General features: G+C 41.5%; 1 protein-coding gene across 4 annotated transcripts in view; it reads right to left on the reverse strand.

Moving 5' to 3' along the window:
* SOS1 (SOS Ras/Rac guanine nucleotide exchange factor 1) overlaps positions 1–16781 on the reverse strand; it is a 151924-nt gene extending 135143 nt beyond the window's left edge. For all 4 annotated transcript variants that reach the window (XM_045978794.1, XM_045978792.1, XM_045978791.1 and 1 more), the window contains exon 1: positions 16656–16781. In XM_045978794.1, coding sequence (XP_045834750.1) covers positions 16656–16742 — 87 coding nt within the window. In that variant the 5' untranslated portion in view covers positions 16743–16781. The remainder of the gene's footprint in view (positions 1–16655) is intronic.
* Positions 16782–17942: the final 1161 nt, after the last annotated feature.

Genomic DNA, 17942 nt, shown 5'->3' on the forward strand with positions numbered 1-17942 from the left:
AAAATGAAGGATAAAAATTATGTGATCACTTCAGCGGCTACAGAAAAGCACTTGACAAAACTCAACTTCCATTTATGATTAAAAACTCTCAACAAACAAACTCTCATATCATACCTCAATATGATAAAGTACACGTATGATAAGAACAGTTAACATCATACTCAATAGTAAAAAACTGAAGCATTTCCTCTAAGATCAGAAACATGACAAGGATGCTCATGCTCACCATTTTTATTCAGTATAGTACTGAAGTCTTAGCCAGAGCAATTAGGCAAAAAAAAATTCAAAAGGCATGCAAAATGGAAAGGAAGGAGTAAAAGTGTCACCATCTGCAAATGACCTGATATTACGGAAATAAACCACTAAAGCTCCATCAAAAAACTGCTAGAACTGAAACTAATTCAGTAAAGCTGAAGGATACAAAATCAATACACAAAAAAATGTGTTGTCTTTCTACAGACCAGTAACAAACTATCAGAAAGAAAAATATGTATCAAAATTCCAATGGCATTTTTTAAGACTTTATTTTATTTGACACAGAGTGAGAGAGAGAGAGAGAGAGAGCATGAGTGACGGGAGGGGCAGAGGGAGAGGGAGAGAACCTCAAAAAGACTCCATGCTCAGCGCAAAGCCCAATGTGGGGGCCCAATTCCATAACCCTGGGATCATACCAAAACCAAGAGTCAGATGCCTAACCAAATGAGCTACCAGGTGCCCCACCAATGGCATTTTTCAAAGAAATACAATAAATAATCCTAAATTTTGTATGGAAACAAAAACAAAACAAAACAAACCCTGAAGAGGCAAAGCAATCTTGAGAAAGAAGAACAAAACTATACCCATCGTGTGCCCTGATTTCAAACTATTACAAAGCTATAGTACTTATTAAAACAGTATGGCATGGGCATTAAAAATGCACACATAGATCATGAAATGGACTAGAGAGCCCAGAAATAAACCCATGCATATTTGGTCAATTAATTTACAACAAAGGATCCAAGAATATACAATGGGGAAAGGATAGTCTTTACTACAATAACTAGTATTGGGAAAACTGGACAGTCACATGCAAAAGAATGAAACTTGACTACTATCTTGTACCATACACAAAAATTAACTAAAAATGGATTAAAGACTTGGACATAAGACCTGAAACCATAAAACTCGTAGAAGAAAACATAATTCATAGGCTCCTTATTACAGATCTTGGCAATGTTTTTCTGAATCTGACACCAAAAGCAAAAATAAGTAAATGTGACTATATCATACTTAAAAAGCTTCTGCCCATAAGAATAAAAAAGCAACCATTGAAATGGGGGGAAAAAACTTGCAAATCATAAATCTGATGAACCAATATCCAAAATATATAAAGAACCCATATAACTCAATAGCTTCCTCTCCCCAAAAAAAGAATTAAAAATGGGGAGAAGATCTAAATAGACACTTTCCAAGGAAGACATACAGACAGCCAATGGGCATATAAAAAGATACTCAACAACATTCTTCATCAGATAAGTACAAATGAAAACCAAAATCAGGTATCATTTCACACCTGTCAGAATGGCTACTATTAAAAGGTAAGAGGGGAACCTACCTGGTTTACTTTGTAGAGCATGTTACTCTTGATCTCAAGGTTGTAAGTTCAAGCCCCATGCTGGGTATAGAGATTACTTAAAAATAAAATCTTTAAAGATAAAAAAAATTTAAAAATTAAAAAAAACCCAAAAGACAAGAAATAACAAATGTTAGAAAGGATGCAGAGAAAAGGGAACTCTTGTGCATGGTTGGTAGGAATGTACATTGGTGGAGCCACTATGGAAAACAGAATGGAGATTCCCCAAAAAATAAAAAATAGAACTACTATATGATCCAGCAATTCCACTTCTGGGTATTTATCCAAAGAAAAGAAAACAAAAACACAAACTCAAAAAGTTATATGCACTACCATGTTCACTGCAGCTTTATATATATTAGCCAGGATATGGAAACAAACTATGTGTCCACTGATGGATGAATGGATAAAGAAATTGTGATATATATAATGGAATACTATTTAGCCATGAAAAGGAATGAATCTTGCCTTCTGCTACAACATGGATGGACCTCAGAGGCATTATGCTAAATGAAAATGGACACCTAACTCACACCACATACAAAATTTAACCTAAAACAGATCAATGACCTAAATATAAGTGCTAAAACCATAAATTCCCTAGAATAAAACTCAGGGGTAAATCGTCATGATGTTGGATTTGGCAAAAGATTCTTAGATATGCATTAAAAGCATGAACACTGAAAGAAAAAATAGCTGAACTTCATCAAAATTAATTTTTGTGGGGCACCTGGGTGGCTCAGTCACTGAGCATCTGCCTTCTGTTCAGGTCATGATCCTAGGGTCCTGGGATTGAGCCCCGCATCAGGCTTCCTGTTCCACGGGAAGCCTGCTTCTCTCTCTTCCACTCCCCCTGCTTGTGTTCCCTCTCTCGCTGTCTCCCTCTGTCAAATAAACAAAATCTTCAAAAAAAAAAAAAATTAACTTTTGTGGAAGGACATTATCAAGAAACTGAATAAAACATGTGGTTGGAGACAAAGGGGAGGGATATTTATTGTTGTGATATCATCCAAGATATGTTTTCAGAAGAGCAGGTACCCTTATATATCTAAAGAGTGGATTGCTGGGTGCCTCAGGGACTCAGTTGGTTAAGCATCTGCCTTCAGCTCAGGTCATGATCCTGGGATCCTGGGATCAAGCCCCGCATTAGGCATCCTGCTCAGTGGGGAGTCTGCTTCTCCCTCTCCCCCTGCCCCCTTCTCATGCCCCCCCTTCTCTCAAATAAATAAAATCTTAAAAACAATAAAAACAAAACAAACAAACAAAAAAAAACCATGTGGTTGGGTTTGAATGGGTCTAATATCAAGAACATATAGGGGTGCTGAGGTGGCTCTGTAGGTTAGGTGTCTGACTGCTGGTTTCAGCTCACTCCTGATCTCAGGGATCAAGCCCAGCATGGTGCCTACTTCAGAAAAACAAAACAAAACAAAACAAAACAAAACACACATAATGATTTACTAAAACTTAACAAAAACACAAATAATCTAATTTTAAAAATGGGCAATGGATGTGAATAGACATTTTCTATAAAGAAGATATAAAAATGGCCAATAAGCACGAGAATATGCTCAATATCATTAATTATTTGGAAAATACAAACCAAAAGCACAATGAGATATCAGGTCACACCAAACTGCTATTGAAGATAGCAATTTTTAAAAGAAAAACAAAAACTAAGGATAGGTGAGGATGTGGAGAAATTAGAACCTTTGTGGATTACTGGTGGGAATGTAAAATGGCTGCTGTGGGAAACAGTATGGTAGTTCTTCATAAAGATAAACAGAGCAGGGGCGCCTGGGTGGCTCAGTGGGTTAAAGCCTCTGCCTTCAGTTCAGGTCATGATCCCAGGGTCCTGGGATCGAGCCCTGCATCTGGCTCTCTGCTCAGCAGGGAACCTGCTTCCACCTCTCTCTATCTGCCTCTCTGCCTACTTGTTATTTCTGCCTGTCAAATAAATAAAATCTTTAAAAAAGAAAAAAAAAAGATAAACAGAGCACAGCCAAATGACCCAGCAATTCCAATTCTAGATATATACCCAAAAGAACTGAAAACAGGACTCAGATATCTGTAAGTCAATGTTCATTTGCAGCATTGTTTACAACAGCAAAAAGGCAGAAACAACTCAAATGTCCATCAACAGATGAATGGATAAACAAAATGTGGTATTAACATACAGTGGAATACTACTGAACACTAGGAAGGAATGAAATTCTGATACATGCTACAATATGAATGAACCTTGAAAACATACTGTGAAATAAGTCAGACACAAAAGGACAAATCTTGTATGATTCCACTTACATGAAATATCTGGAATAGGCAAATTCAGAGGCAGAAAGTGGATTAGAGGTTACCAGGGGCCGAGGGAGAGGGAAGTGGAGAGTTATTGCTTAATTTGTACAGAGTTTCTGTTTGGGGTGATGAAAAAGTTTTGGAAATAGACAGTGGTGACTGTTGCACAACACTATGAATGTAGTTATTGGCACTGAATTATACACTTAGAAACAGTTAAAATGGCTAATTTTATGTTACATATATTTAAAATTAAGAGAAAGAGTTGTTAAATGTATGAACAAAAATCAGAATTCTACCAAAGTCCTTAACCAAAACAGGTGTGAATATAATTATCAGTAAGTGAATCCCGTTATAAATTATTTGGCCATACACAGAAATCAATTTACTTGCAAATGATTTTTATAAGTAAAATGGAAAATGAGTCTTGTCTATATAGAAAGGGAAAAGTTTATTTTGAGCATTATAAAAGAATAACTAGAATTATTAGCTTATTACAAAAAGTCTCTGTTAACGAAAAACTCAACTTTTCTTTTTATCTCAAGATGTATATTTATTTTGAACTCTGAAGAGGCAAAGTTCTTTCCACATACAAACTCCTTTCCGAATACTATACATAAGTATAATCTCATTTGCAGTTGGGATGCTTTAACATATAAGGGCAGATTACAGACTTTGTTTTATCACCAGATACAAGTTTCATAGAAACATTTGAAAATATATGAAAACATATGAAAATATATAATAGAAAAACTGTTTTACTTTGAATTGCATATCCATAATGCTTGCCAGACAATAAATGCTCAACAAATTTAGTGAATAAAACCAAACCAGTCACAATCAGCAGGCAAGCAACATTTAAGAAAATTTCTTAAAGATTTTATTTATTTATTTGACAGAGAGAGAGAGAGATCACAAGTAGGCAGAGAGGCAGGCAGAGAGAGAGGAGGAAGCAGGCTCCCTGCGGAGCAGAGAGCCAGATGCAGTGCTCAATCCCAGGACCCTGAGATCATGACCTCAGCCGAAGGGAGAGGCTTAACCCAGAGCCACCTAGGCGCCCCTAAAGAAACTTTTTCAAAATCATCTTCCTATTATACTTTTAAAATACCTATTTTAAAAAATAATATATAAGTAATTCAGAGTCCATAAAACCAAAACTTTAAATGACTTTTCTCCTATGTATATTCCTATCCCCAATGGGAAGTTATCAGAATTTGACTTTATGAGGAATTTCTTGTACTGATTTGTATTTCTCTGCCTCTGAGGCAGCCCAAGCCTAGAAAGGAAAATCAGTAAGCAGTCATCTTCATGGCTGGATGGCGGGACTACTCAAGGTAGTGCCGAAGTGTTCCTGGTTCACTAGTTCATATAGTAGTAATAAGGGTATCATTTGCATTGTTTTCTTTTGCCTTTACTGCTTTGTTTGTGGTTTTGTACATTAAAGGTTTAATTATAAAATAAACTTGAATGTGAAATGCAAACTTTGCTTCACAGCTATGAAAACAAAGTAGGCACTATTAATACCAACAATAATTAAGTTCTGACTTTCAGAACTTACCCTAAGATATCTTTCTTTAAAGCATAAGGGACATGGGGGGAAGAAAGGACCCACTTTAAGTGGGGGAAGATTGTAACTGAATCATCCCGCATCAAGCAATGTACGGCCACAGAGGCAACCCTGGCTGGCTATGAGCCTCTCAGATCACTGACTACAGGGAAGGCAACGGAGGGAGACTCCAGCTGCTGCCCTCTGAAATCCATCCCCCTGCTCCTGCAGAGGCCGCACTTCTCGGCAGCTGCCAGTGAGCAGTCAGGCACACTGAAGCAGGCTTATTCCCAGGAGATGAGGAATTCCTGTGACAAGCAACTTTCACTCAAGAACTTCCTGAGGCCTTGGTGAACTTTCCTTAGAACTGCACTGCAGTGTAAGACACTTTCACCCCAAGTTCCTTCCTCCCTTACCTCTCTCCCTCACTTGGAGTCAGACTTGCATCATAGTCCAAAGACATTCCCTGACTCCTTCCCCATTTTCTCTCGCAAGCATTTCTAATAAATTTCTTGCATATCCAATCCCATCTTGGCATCTGCTTCTCCCTAGCAGTACACACTAATAAAGAAATTCCGCCATTTCGGGGCACCTGGGTGGCTCAGCTGGTTAAGCGTCCGACTCTTGATCTCACCCCAGATCTTGCTCTCAGGGTTGTGAGCTCAAGTACTACTTAAACAAACAACTAGCCATGAATTATTTCTAAAAATATAGTATTTGCTTACCTATTTGCTAAAATGGTATACACTAAACATGGCAATTCCAATGCCCTTTGAAGCTGAAGATCTCGACTAACACCCAACTCGGGACACTCAGAACCACACGCAATTCAACAAATGTGTCCTGAGCAACTGCTATAGGTAAGAAATACGCTATAGGGAATGTAAGGTCCTATTCTTGACCTCAGGTAATTCTCAATAGAGAGAAAGAGCGAAGCTACAGATACCAACTTTGAAGGACAGACTGCCATAGTACTACAACTGAAGTCTAAAGTACTAAGTGAATTAAGAGATTCATTCTATTTGGGGGATGGAGTTGTAGTAGGAAGCGTTAATGGAGAACTCAATCCTAACACAATCCTCTCACACTTTCTCAGTCCCAGAGTACTGAAGGCTTCTTAGTTCTCCTCCTAACATGCTCCTCTCCCGGTATGTCCTTTTTCATTCCATTCCCACCAAGACCTCTAAGCCAGAAAGCGAGGAATAAGTCTTGACTCCTCTCTCTCACTACTTTGTCATTCAATTATCAGTCTACCTCTACAGCTAAAATCTGTCTAATTATCCTCATCCCCATAGCTGTTGCCCTAGTCAAAACCACCATCAATTCATCTTCCTGATGACATCTGGCCTTCCTGACTACAGTTCTACTACCATTTAACTTATGCTCCACAGAGCAGCAGGTGAGCCTTCAAAATTCATTATCTGGGGCACCTGAGTGGCTCAGTTGGTTAAGTCTGCGACTCTTGGTTTCCGCTCAGGTCATGATCCCAGGGTCCTGAGATTGAGCCCAATATCAGGCTCCATGCTCAGTGGGGAGTCTAGCTGAGATTCTGTCTCTCGTTCTCCCTCTGTCCCTTCCCCCAACTGCTTGAGTGTGCACACTCTCTCTCTAAAATAAATAAAATCTTTTTGAAAAGATCCTAAGATCTGTCCCCATGCCCCAGATTCCAGCTACTCAGGACTCCTAAAATGCTGAGCTCCTCTTGCACTCCAAGCCACCACAAATCATTTAACTCTTCCTCCTCATCCTCACCTGGCTAACCCCCACTTCCGATTAAAACATCACTTCTGTCACTCCCAAACAGAAACACACAGGATAGCGCCTGGGTGGCTCAGATGGTTAAGCGTCTGCCTTCTGCTCAGGTCATGATCCTGGGGTCCTGGGATAGAGTCCTGCATTGGGCTCCCTTCTCAAGGGAGCCTGCTTCTCCCTCTGCCTCTACTGCTCCCTCTGCTTGCGCACGTGCGCGTTCTCTATCATAGAGACAAACACACACACACATACACACACAGGATAGTCTCCAAGCTTCCTATTGCCATCCCAAGACTTTGACTTCTCAGCCCCTTCCTTTGTGGTCTACACTAGCTTTCCATTAATTAGCGCCCTTAAAGTCTTACTTTTTTATGCAGCAGAACCTTTTTTTTTTTCTAATGTAATCCTATGCAGAGCCCTAATATGTTAAAGGTCTAAACTTCTCAGCTTAAAGCATCGGTTTCAAAGCCCTCTTCATTCAGCCTCCTCTATCCTAAGGCACTTCTTCCGTAAAATCTAAGGTGCAAGACAATTAAAACACCATGGTACTATATTATACTGCCTACTCAAAGGAAGCAATACAGTACAGTAGAAAGAGTTGTTTTTTGAAGCCAGACAGACTCGGGTTCAAATCCAGATTCTATTTCTTATTAGTTATAAGATCTTGAGCAGTCTACCTCTCTAAGGATCCATTTCCTCAGCTATAAAACTTAGCTAAAACAGATAACAGATAACCATACTCACTACTTCCATCCAACATTAGGTTGGAGGAGGTCCTAGCCAGTAAAATAAAAATAAATATCAGATTGTCTGTAGTTACAGATGCCATAATTACACAGAAAATTCTGTGGAATCTACAACTACCAGCAAAATCAAAGGATATGAGAACAACATATGAAAAGCAGCTTTATGTTTGCATATTTGTGACTAACAATTAGAAAATAAAATTCTAGGGGCGCGTGGGTGGCTCAGTTCGTTGAGCACTGCACTCTTTTTTTTTTTTTTAAAGATTTTATTTATTTATTTGACAGACAGAGATCACAAGTAGGCAGAGAGGCAGGCAGAGAGAGAGGAAGGGAAGCAGGCCTCCTGCTGAGCAGAGAGCCTGATGCGATGCGGGGCTCAATCCGAGGACCCTGGGATCATGACCTGAGCCAAAAGCCAGGTGCCCCAGCACTGCACTCTTGACTCTGGCTCAGGTCATGATCTCATCGAGCTCCCCACTCAATGGGGGGTCTGCTTCTCTCCCTCTTCCTCTCCCTTTGCCCCCCACCATGCTCCCATGTGCGCTCTCTCTCAAAATAAATAACTAAAATCTTAAAAAAGAAAACTCTGTAACAATTTAAAATAGCATCAAAACACAAAGTATTTACGGGTAAACTTCACCAAAGACATGCTAAGACTTCTACATTGGAAACTACAAAATGTTGCCAACAGAAGTTAAAAAGTCTTGGGGCGCCTGGGTGGCTCAGTTGGTTAAGCGCCTGCTTAACTCTGGTCATGATCCCAAAGTTCTGGGATCAAGCTAGCTGGCCTGGCTTTCTACACAGCAGGGAGTCTGCTTCTCCCTCTCCCTCTGCCCTGTCCCCAGCTCATGCTTGTGCTCTCTCTCACAAATAAAATCTTCAAAAAGAGAAAAGAAAAGAAAAAGTCTAAATAAATGGAGAGATATACCATGTTTGTGGACCCGAAGATTTAGTATTGTTGCCAATTCTCCCTAGTGATCAGTCTATAGACTCAAAGCAATCACAATCAAAATCTCACCAAGATATTTTGGTACAAACTGACAAGACGGTTCAGAATTTATAGTGAAATCCAAATCTAGATATACTAAAAGAGTATTTTTAAAAGAAGAGAATTGGAGGATTTACACTATCTAACTTCAAGACTTACTATAAAACTACAAATAACCAATAGTGTGAACATGAACTGGTGTAAAGACAAATAAATTGATCAATGGGATAGAATGCAAATGTTTGAACATATATTTACATAAATATATATGATATATATTCATTTTTCACAAAAATATCAGTCCAACAGGGAAAGAAAACTTTCCTCAATATACAGTTCTGTAGTAATTAGATAATCAGCATAAAAAATGAACCTCAATTCCCACTTTACATTTTAAACAATAATTAAATCTGAAAGGACCACAGATTATGTAAAAGCTAAAACTATATAAAGTTTTTAGAAAGGAGCATTAGAATTATCTTCATGACTTGGTGGCAAGCAAGGGGTTCTTTAAACACAGAGAGCAATAACTTAAAAAAAAAAAACAAATAAATTTGACTCCCTTGATATTTAAAACTCTGCTCAAAAAACACCATTAGGAGAATGAATAGACAAACCAAAGGATAGAAGAAAATATTCATAAATTTTTTTTGATAAAATAGTTATCCAGGATATATAAAGAACTTTTACAACTCAGTACTAAAAAGAACTCAAAATTTAAAATGGGCAACAGATTTATGCAGACTGTCCAAAGGAAATAAGAATGGCCAATAACGGGGCCCCGGGTGGCTCCGCTGATTAAGCGACTGCCTTCGGCCCAGGTCATGATCCCATGGTTCCAGGATCAAGCTCTGCTTTGGACTCCCTGCTTCTCGGGGAGCCTGTTTCTCCCTCTCCCTCTTGTCTGCCACTCCCCCTGCTTGTGGGTGTGCTCGCTCTCTCTCTCTCCTAATAAATAAGTAAAATCTTTTAAAAAAATGGCCAATAAGAACATGAAAAGGTGTTCAATATCAGTCACCAGGATAATGCAAATTAAAGCCACAACCACTACACACCCACCAGAGTGACTAAAATTAAAGACTGACAACATTTAATACTGGCAAAGATGTGGAGCAATGGGAACTATGAGAGTTGTTGGTGGGAATATAAAAGGTACAACCACTTTGAGAAAAGGTCTGGCAGTTTCTTGTAAAACTAAACAGACACTTTATGAGCCATTTCTCCTGGTACTAACCCAAGAGAAATGAAAACACAGTCCTACCAAAAAAAAAAAAAAAAAAAACTTGTATAATAAGAACATTCATGGAAACTTTATTCATAATAGCCTCAAACTAGAAACCTCCCAGATATCTAACCACTTGACAAACTCTGATACAGTCCTATGACAGAAAAAAGGACTGAATTTCTGATAAATACAACCTCAAAGCCTTACCAAAAATATATGCTGTATGATTCTATTAATATGATGTTCTAAAATAGTTATAATTAATCTATGGTAGGATGATAAAAGATCAGAACAACATTTGCAAGGATTGATGGACAAGGCACATGAGGGAAATTTCAGGAGTGACAGTAATGTCTGATATCTTAATAGAGGCTTGGGTTGTATTTGTCAAAACTCATTAAATGGTAAAATTAACACTTGTAGGGGCACCTAGGTGGCTCAGTGGATTGGAGCCTCTGCCTTCGGCTCAGGTCATGATCCCAGCGTCCTGGGATCGAGCCCCGCATCAGGCTCTCTGCTCAGTGGAGAGCCTGCTTCCCCTCCTCTATCTCTCTGCCTGCCTCTCTGCCTACTTGTGATCTCTGTCTGTCAAATAAATAAATAAAATCTTAAAAAAAAAATTAACACTTGTATATTCCACTGCACACAGATTTTACCTAAAAAATAAAAGAACTATATAAACAAATACTGAACTCTAGTTAATGACATGTGTACTGAAGTGTTTGGGGGTAAAGTGTACTTATGTCTGTAACTGACTTTGAAATGCATCAAAAATGTCAGATGGATTGGTGGCTGGAGTGAGGAATGGATAGGCATGTGACAAAATGTAAATTTACATTTATATTTTACATTATTAAAATTGCACATTACTATGTTTGCATAGTAAAATGTAAAATTATAGAATCTAGGTGATGGGTATATGGGTGTCTTACTGTATAATTCTTTCAACTTTTCTGTATATTTGAAACTTTTCATAATAAAATGTTGGGTAAAAAAACTTAATCATAAGACAAAAATATTCTAAAATGAAGGGCGAAGTTTTTTCCTATTCTACCCACAGTTGTGATATAAAACACGTTACGAGGAACAGGAGCAGTTGTCACTTTCATTCTTTCACTGAAGCATCCTCACTGCTGTGATTTCTGCACCTCATTGCCACTGCTGGATCAGAGTCTTCCTTTCCAGTACAACATAAGCCATAATCCTTGTGGATTTTCCCATCATCCATATATATAATACACCGATCCATCATTCAATACACAACTTTGGAGCTCCTAATTGTCTTATTTCTCTCATCTCTGGAATCCTAAAACCCTAAAGTGTAATTATCATCTCCAATCTGAATGCCCTATCTGCTCTCACTACCCTCCTCTTCCAACTCACCAGGATTCCTAGTCCACGGGAGCCTTCATTTATACTTCCGTGACCTGCTACCTGTCTTATAGCTTTACCTCCTATCACCTGAAATATTGGTACCTTCTTAGTCTCTACTGCAGCCCCTGCAACCAATTCTTCTGTGCTCCTTTACCTGAACTGACGAATGCTGCTGGAGGAAATCTCACAACCAGACCAATGAATGCTACTCCAAATCTATTATCTCCACATTCAGGACTGCTCAGCAATTCCTTTCTAATTCACTGGTTGGCTCCTTCTCCACACTCCACAACAGCAATTTCAAAACTTGACCATGCTTCTTAGACTCCTTACTCATATCTCTTTCCTCACTCTATGTCAAGAATCTTGCCTCTTGTTTCAACATGAACTCACTGCTCCCCAACCTACAAATCCATCTTTATCTCTTTCCCTCCCTTCTCAGAAAAAAGGATGCCTTCATCTCTGCTAGAGGTAGCATAGCATAGTGTTTAAAAATGCAGACTCTCTTGGGGCACCTGGCTGGCTCAATTAAGCGTCTGCCTTTAGCTCAAGTCATGATCCCAGGATCCTGGGATTGATCCCCGCGTCGGGCTCCTGCCCAGCCAGAAGCCTGCTTCTCCCTCTCCCACTCCCCCTGCTTGTATTCCCTCTCTTTCTGTCTCTCCCTCTCTCTGTCAAATAAATAAATAAAATCTTTTTCTAAAAAAGCCCACAAAACTCTCTAACCAAATTACTCTTTCCAAACTTCAGGGGTTTTTTTGTTCAACAAGTTGCAAATATCTGAGTTGTACAATCTGTTAAATTTTAACCAATGTATATAACCCTGAAACTATCAGCACAATCAAGAAATGAACATAAAAGCCTCCCCCTAAAATAACTACTGACCTTTTTGTCACTGTAGATTAGTTTGTAATTTCCAGAATTTTATGTAATTATCCAGCATATACTCTTTTTTGACCTGGCTTTCATTCAGCTTAATTATTTTTGAGATTTAGCCACTCCGCTATGTGTTATCAATAATTCATTCCTTTTTATCACCAAGTAGTATTCCAATGTATGGCTATTTCACAATTTGTTTATTCATTCATCTGTTAATGGATACTGGGTTGTTTCCATTTTTTTTGCTGAATATAGCTGCCACGAATATCCTATATAAATCTTTGTATGGATAAAGGCTTCATCTATTCTGTTTTAAAGTTTCATTTATTTATTTGAGAGAGAGAGAGCAAGGAGAGGTAGAGACAAGGACTCTCAAGCCCACTCTGCACTGAGCTCAGAGCCTGTCAAGGGGCTCAATCTCATGATTATCAGATCAAAACCTGAGCTGAAACCAAAAGTCAGACACTTAGGTGCCCCAAGGCTTCATCCATTCATTCTTAAGGCTTTACTTACACCCCTGGAAGTCCCAAATCTGCAGTGACAGAAACCAAAAAACAACTGCCAGCTTGACAAGCCCACTCGGGTAAGGCAAAAGGACTTTTAAAACAACATGTCCCAAGCTCATGTTTTTATGCCACTCTCTTCACCTTCAACAGCTTCTCCTCCATTCTCTGTCCTGATTAAGGCAATACAAACCAGAAACTTAGCACTCTTCCTGCTTTCTTACCATTTGCCCTACTCACTCAGTGGGTTATTCAGTCCTGCCAATTCTGCCTTTTAAACATCTCTCAAAATCCATCCCTACATTTCCATCCTAGTTCAAATGCACCCTTAATGCAAACACATATCATCTCTTGGCTGGACTATTAAACTAGCCTTCTAACTTTTCTCCTTACCTCAGGTCATTTTTCTCCAATCCATTTTCTATTAAGCGGCCAAAGTCAATTTTCTAAAATTTCAATCTGATGCTACTCACCTATTCCTCAATGACTTTCATCCCCTCAAGATAAAATTCAAACTCCTTAGCTTAACATTCAAAAAATACTCTATAAACCAGATTCCTTTCCAAACGCATCCTCTGCCACTTTCTACCCTGTTCTAACTTAGTCATTTCTGGATGATGTCATTTACCTTTTAATCCCTAGTGCCAAGGGCATGACCTGGTCTGTAATAAGCCTGGCATATTTGTGCAATAGGTAAGACAGGACTTAGACTGTGTAGTGAGACATTCTGAGCATAGTCAGGAAAAGCAGTTGTCCAGTCTGGCTGAGACATAAAGAATATGAAAGATTATGGTAGGCAATCCAGTCAGAAAAGCAGGATGAAGCCAGATCACCGATCAAGATCAATTCCATGCCAGAGACTATGCACTTCATCCTATATCCTCAAAATACATCAATCATTCTGTTTTTGTTTTTGTTTTGTTACAGTGGTCTGGGAAAGAGGATTCAGAGTAGAAGGTAACAGATCAGAAGACATGTCAAAGGGAAATAAATCTATGTTTATTGTGTTATATGCTGTGCCGGGGTATGGACAGTAATGTAAAGGAGAGAAGTCAGAGATGACTCCAAAGTTTTGAACCAAATTACATAATTAAGCCATTAATCAAGAGGAATTTTTTTTTTTTATGGTCAGTGGGGGCAGATACAGGTGATGGTTTTAGTTGGGGTATTCCTTCACCCATTCATTCAAACGTAAGTGGCTATTAGGTGGGTGTCAGGCACTGCATGCCTAAAGGATGAAAAGAGGGTAAAATACTATTCCTTTTCTCAAGGACCATCTAATCTAGTTGAGGAATGGGGAAGACAAGTAAATAGGAACCTACAATTCATTGTTAAGTGCTAGGGTTTGGGACTAAAAGAAAATAAAAACGATCCAACTCAGCCCTGAGGATCTGAGAAAACACTGAGGTCAAATTAGCGTTAGGCCAGGCAAAGGGCAGTTCAGGTAAAGAGAGCAACATGACGACAGAGCCTCAGGTAAAACAACACAAGTTGGGCACACAATAAATAATAAAATAATAATAAATAATAAAATAAGTCTAAAGGAAGAACTCGAGATAAGGAGAAGTCCACATGGAATGTCTAGCAGGCAGCTGAAAAGGCAGGTTCTGAGAGCCAACAAGAGTACATCCAGATATGCAATATATTTTCAACCTCATCTTAGGTGCCGTCGAGTCCTCATCAGTGGCCATCTCAAACAAGAATTGGAAGAACCTTTCTTATCAGCTACATTGTGTACACTTCCACCTCCCCTCAGCACTTCTGTCCTGCATGGGCATCTCTGTTTCAAGTTGAAACTGTTTTATGTAAATAAGTCACAAGGACTGGCGGGGACTGTGGTGAACTGGAGATGCACGCCTGGGCTGAAGCTGAAAGCCTTTCACTCAGCTCCAGCAGTTCACTGTCTTGCCCAATGTGAAGAGATCTTCCTATTCTTCAAGAAAAACCGAAAATTCGGATTTTATGTGACATCTCCCACTTTTAAATACTGGCAACTAATTACACTTGAAAGTTTATAAAACAGCACCCTGCCAGCCAAACAAAATGCTTCTGTGGAAAGATTTCAGCAAGGGCCACCAATGTGGCAGAGTTGGACCTGGTCTGCCAACTCCTACAATGCTCTTTCTACCACTTCACAGTACCCTCAACTAAAAGTATCTTGATGGGTTCCCTGGGACAGGAGCTGTTTGCTACTAAACAAAACAGCCCCACACTGATAGTGTTTTATGAGTTCTTTCATATGTTCTCAACAATTTTTCTCTTTTCCCCGCTCCACACCACCTTCATCACTCCCAGGCTGAGAGACTGAGACCTCCTACTCCCCTATAATCAGCTAAGACGCCAAGCTTGCAGGTAAAGCCAAAGGGGAAAAAAAAAAAAAAAAAAAAAAAAAAAAAAAAGGAAAAAAAAAAAAAAAAGAGTGAGAGCCTGATGGGCTTTCTAATGAATAAAGTATAAAAGGAATATGGCATCTCTTTGGTTTTCTTAGAAAACAACATCACAGAGATGTTTGTTACTTACTCAGACACTTAAGGAAAAAAGTCAGTAACTTATATCTGAAAAAAATGAGCAAATCCTGCTAACACACTAGTTTCCACTGTAAGTCTCCAAGGATCTTGGGGGTGGGGGAGAGGAGGGCAAAAGGGAAAGTAAAAGTTGCTGGTCTTTGGGAAACATCAGGCACCTTTTAAGGCACAGTTTTTAAAAGTATAAATGTTTAGAACAAAAGGTACACCACAATCTCAACTTTTGGTGGGAGCAAAAATATAGCCTAATAACATAAAACATTCTTTGACCAACAAGAAATTGGGATTAAGAAACACTACTAGAGTAAAGCAATCTCTGTATTTACAAAAAAAAAAAAGAAAAAGGTAAAAGGGAAAGAAAAAACACCGTTTTAAGGTTCATTCACACACACCAGTTTCTGACCTTTCAATGTATATACTAAGTCACAATGCGGCTTTAGAAACTTTTAAACTGTAGCAATATTTCCTAAATGTACTAAAACATTTAAAAGCCCAGATGATGGAGTATACAACTTTAGGTAACAATGTGGCAAACGTGAAGAAACACAGAATGGCTAAAAATTCAAACCAACAAAACAAAAGATAGTACCAAGATTCTCAAACTCTCGGGGGCAAAACCAAAAAACAAACAAACAAAACCAGAAACAAACCAAAAAAAGTGGCATGTGCACCCGCCCCTGTTAATCGGAGTAGTGGGGAAATTCAGGGGAATGAAGAGTGATTACAGAGGGCGAGCAAAGCAGGCCATGTTCCTGCTGGCAAGCGAGCTCTGCAATTACTTAGAGCAAGCGTTATGGCTAGAGCATTCTCGAGCCCACTAAAACCAGCATACTGGACACCTAAAACCGGAGGCTGACAGCAGCTCCAGGGTAAGACCGAGAAGGCGGAAAAGTGGCCTGCTTTGACCTCCACTGAAAACGGAGCCTCCTCCAATTCTTGTCTCTGAATCAGGGGCAGGACACGAACCTCTCAGAGGTTGGATTATTCGGACAAACTCTGCCGGGCTCCCTGCGGCCTTCTCACACACCGGGTGAATGTCAACACCGAGCCAGCGAGTGTGGGGGAACCTCTCAGTGTGCGCGGTCCTTTCTGGGAGGCGGCGAGACCGGGAAGAAAGACGGCCCTGCGCGCGCCCCGCCTCCCCAGCCCTTTCCCGGCCCCGCGCCCTCGCAGGGGCTGCAAGCCGGGAAGCGGGGTCCCGCGGGCTCCTCACCTTTTTCAGCGCCGGCACCAGCAGCCCCCGCCACTTGGGTGCGTTCTCCTCGCTGAAAAACTCGTACGGCAGCTGCTGCGCCTGCATGGTGCCCCCGGGGCGCCTCTGGGCGGGGAGAGGGGCGGCGGCGGCCGGGCCGGGGAGCCGCGAGAGGGCGAGCTCGCAGCACCGAACAGGGCCGCGGCCCCACTGGACGGCCCGGCCCCCTCGGGGCGCCGCGCGGCCGGGCTAGCCCTGGAGAGGGGGCTGAGGGGCGAGGCCCGCGCCCGGCCACCCACCCGACACGGGCACCAGCCGTGGATAGCGAACGCCGCCCGCAAGCGGCGGCGGCGGCATCCCGCACCACCGCCCCGGGGCCGGGCCCCCCACCCCTCCCCGGCCCGCCGGCGCCGCCCCGGGCTGCCCTCCGCCGGAGCCGCCGCCCGCCGGGGCTACGCTCCCGGGCCTGGCCGGGCCCAGCGGCACAGCCGGCGGCTGGGGGGAGGGCGTGTGGAGGGACGCTTCGGCTGCGGCGCCCGCTCCGCGCAGCGGGGACCCCGAAACGCGAGCGGCCCGGGGCGGAGCGGGGCCGGGGTGTAGCGGGGGAGGGGAAAGGCCCGAGGTCGTCGTTGGAGGATCTGGCTGCCCAGAGGTGCCGCCGCGGCCGCCGCCGACGCCGGTGTAGCGCTGGAGCTTCCTACTAGCGAACTGAACCTGCTCGCTACTGAGCATGCGCCGCCGAGCACGGCCGGTTCGCTCCGGGTTTTCCGGCTCCCCAGCGAAGGAGGAGGGAAGCGCGAGTGAGGGAGGGCGCCCCCGAGGACTGCAGGGGCGGAGCGAAGCGGCCCCAAGAAGTCGAACCCTGGCCTGCGGGGTGGAGTGCGAGCTATTGAGAAGCGGCCCCCATTGTGTGGTTGGGCCTCGAGGGATCCCACCTCTCTCTTGGAGTCCGTGGGCCTTTAGTTTTGGAAAGGGGGGAGGTGTGTGTGTGGGGAGGGGGGATGTGTGTGTGTATGTGTGTGTGTGTGTGTGTGTACTTTGTACCTGAACATGAAGATAAGAACTGCTCAGAGCATGCAATGTATAGTAAACAGACTGGACAAAAGATAGGTGCCTTTCTCACGAAACCTACTGCTCAATATTTGTCGGATAATGGAAGTGATTGCAGTATTTCCGATCGGCCTTTCCACCAAGAATTATCACCAAGAATAAAATGCGTACCTGCAGAATAGATTTTGTGTGTGCGTTTCAAGTTCAATATGCTCATCTTTCGAACCCACTTAGCTTGGGACTCCAATAATCACTTAC

Source organism: Meles meles, chromosome 15 (assembly GCF_922984935.1).
Source record: "Meles meles chromosome 15, mMelMel3.1 paternal haplotype, whole genome shotgun sequence".
NCBI classification, from domain to species: domain Eukaryota; kingdom Metazoa; phylum Chordata; class Mammalia; order Carnivora; family Mustelidae; genus Meles; species Meles meles.